Here is a 1,105-nt window from a genome sequence, read left to right on the forward strand (position 1 = left end):
CTCGGTGGCCCCCCGGTCGCCCGATAGCGGCTCCACATGGCTCAGCGACTCGGCAGCGGAACGGGTCGCAGAGCCGGGCCGGCGCAGGCGCAGCGATCCCCGCTCCCATTGGTGACGGCGAGAAGCTCCGCCCGCCCTTCCCGGCGGTCCCGCCCCGCGCTGCTGCTGCAAGGCAGGGGAGCGGATCCCGGCATGTCTCAGTGTTGGGAAGGCCGCGGCGGATGTCGGTTGCTGCGCTTATAGAGGCGGTTAGGGGCTCCCGTCAGGGATAGGCCCTGGGGGCGGAGGAGGGCCCCTCAGCGGGACAGGGGGCTGGGGCTGGGAGCACAACACGAAAGCATTCGAGTTTTGGGGAGGATTGATCTTGAGGGAGGACTCTTTTGGAGATGCCTTTACCTGTCCAGGAAGTTCCCACCTTTGAGTAGAGCCTGTTGTTTGCTTTTTCAAATTATGAAAAAGCCATAAAACACCGCAATACCCAAGATGAATGTGTTTCAAAGGCTGTCTCTCTGTCTTTGCCCATGTCTCACCAATGCATCATCATATTTTTATGCAAAGATTTTGTTAGGAAAATGAGCAAAGCGAACAGGAGTAAGTGGGAAAGTAAAACAGGCTTTAATCGTGCCATTGTGCCTGTGTGTGCAGAGCCTGTATCTTCTGCAGAGGGCCTGTCACACAGGGATGGCTCGGTTTCGATAAGCCAGCAGAAACATGTACTTAGCCCAGACCGCAGTGAAGATTTGCAGGACATCATTGTACCCACAAGGGAAGTGCTGGTACTAAAAAGCCTAGGCTTTTATTCCTACCAATTTGCAAACTAATACTTTTTTTTAGATAATTTATTTCACATCACACATTCATTATGTTTCCCAGAAGGTCAGCATCTGTGAAGTATGGCCACCAAATTACCCAACCCTCATTCCTGAAAGGAAGACACCAATTATCTGTTTAGACATAAGAGGCCTGTTGCCAAAAAATGGAGACTACATGGCATTTTAAGCAAAAGCTGAGTGAACAACAGGTGCTCGGCATGTCTCATGCCACTTATCTTCAGCTGGCTATGATGTTAACTGAAAAAATTGGAATTTAAAGTATCCTGGGAATT

The 1,105-nt window shown here is 51.0% G+C and overlaps 1 protein-coding gene across 1 annotated transcript in view; it reads right to left on the reverse strand.

Annotated features, from left to right (window-relative positions):
* The window catches only part of PITRM1 (pitrilysin metallopeptidase 1), a 25,890-nt gene extending 25,696 nt beyond the window's left edge, over nt 1-194 (reverse strand). Inside the window, exon 1 of the mRNA XM_010183916.1 lies at nt 55-194. Coding sequence (XP_010182218.1) covers nt 55-194 — 140 coding nt within the window. The remainder of the gene's footprint in view (nt 1-54) is intronic.
* Nucleotides 195-1,105: the final 911 nt, after the last annotated feature.

This window comes from Mesitornis unicolor, unplaced genomic scaffold (assembly GCF_000695765.1).
Source record: "Mesitornis unicolor isolate BGI_N332 unplaced genomic scaffold, ASM69576v1 scaffold38794, whole genome shotgun sequence".
NCBI classification, from domain to species: Eukaryota; Metazoa; Chordata; class Aves; order Mesitornithiformes; family Mesitornithidae; genus Mesitornis; species Mesitornis unicolor.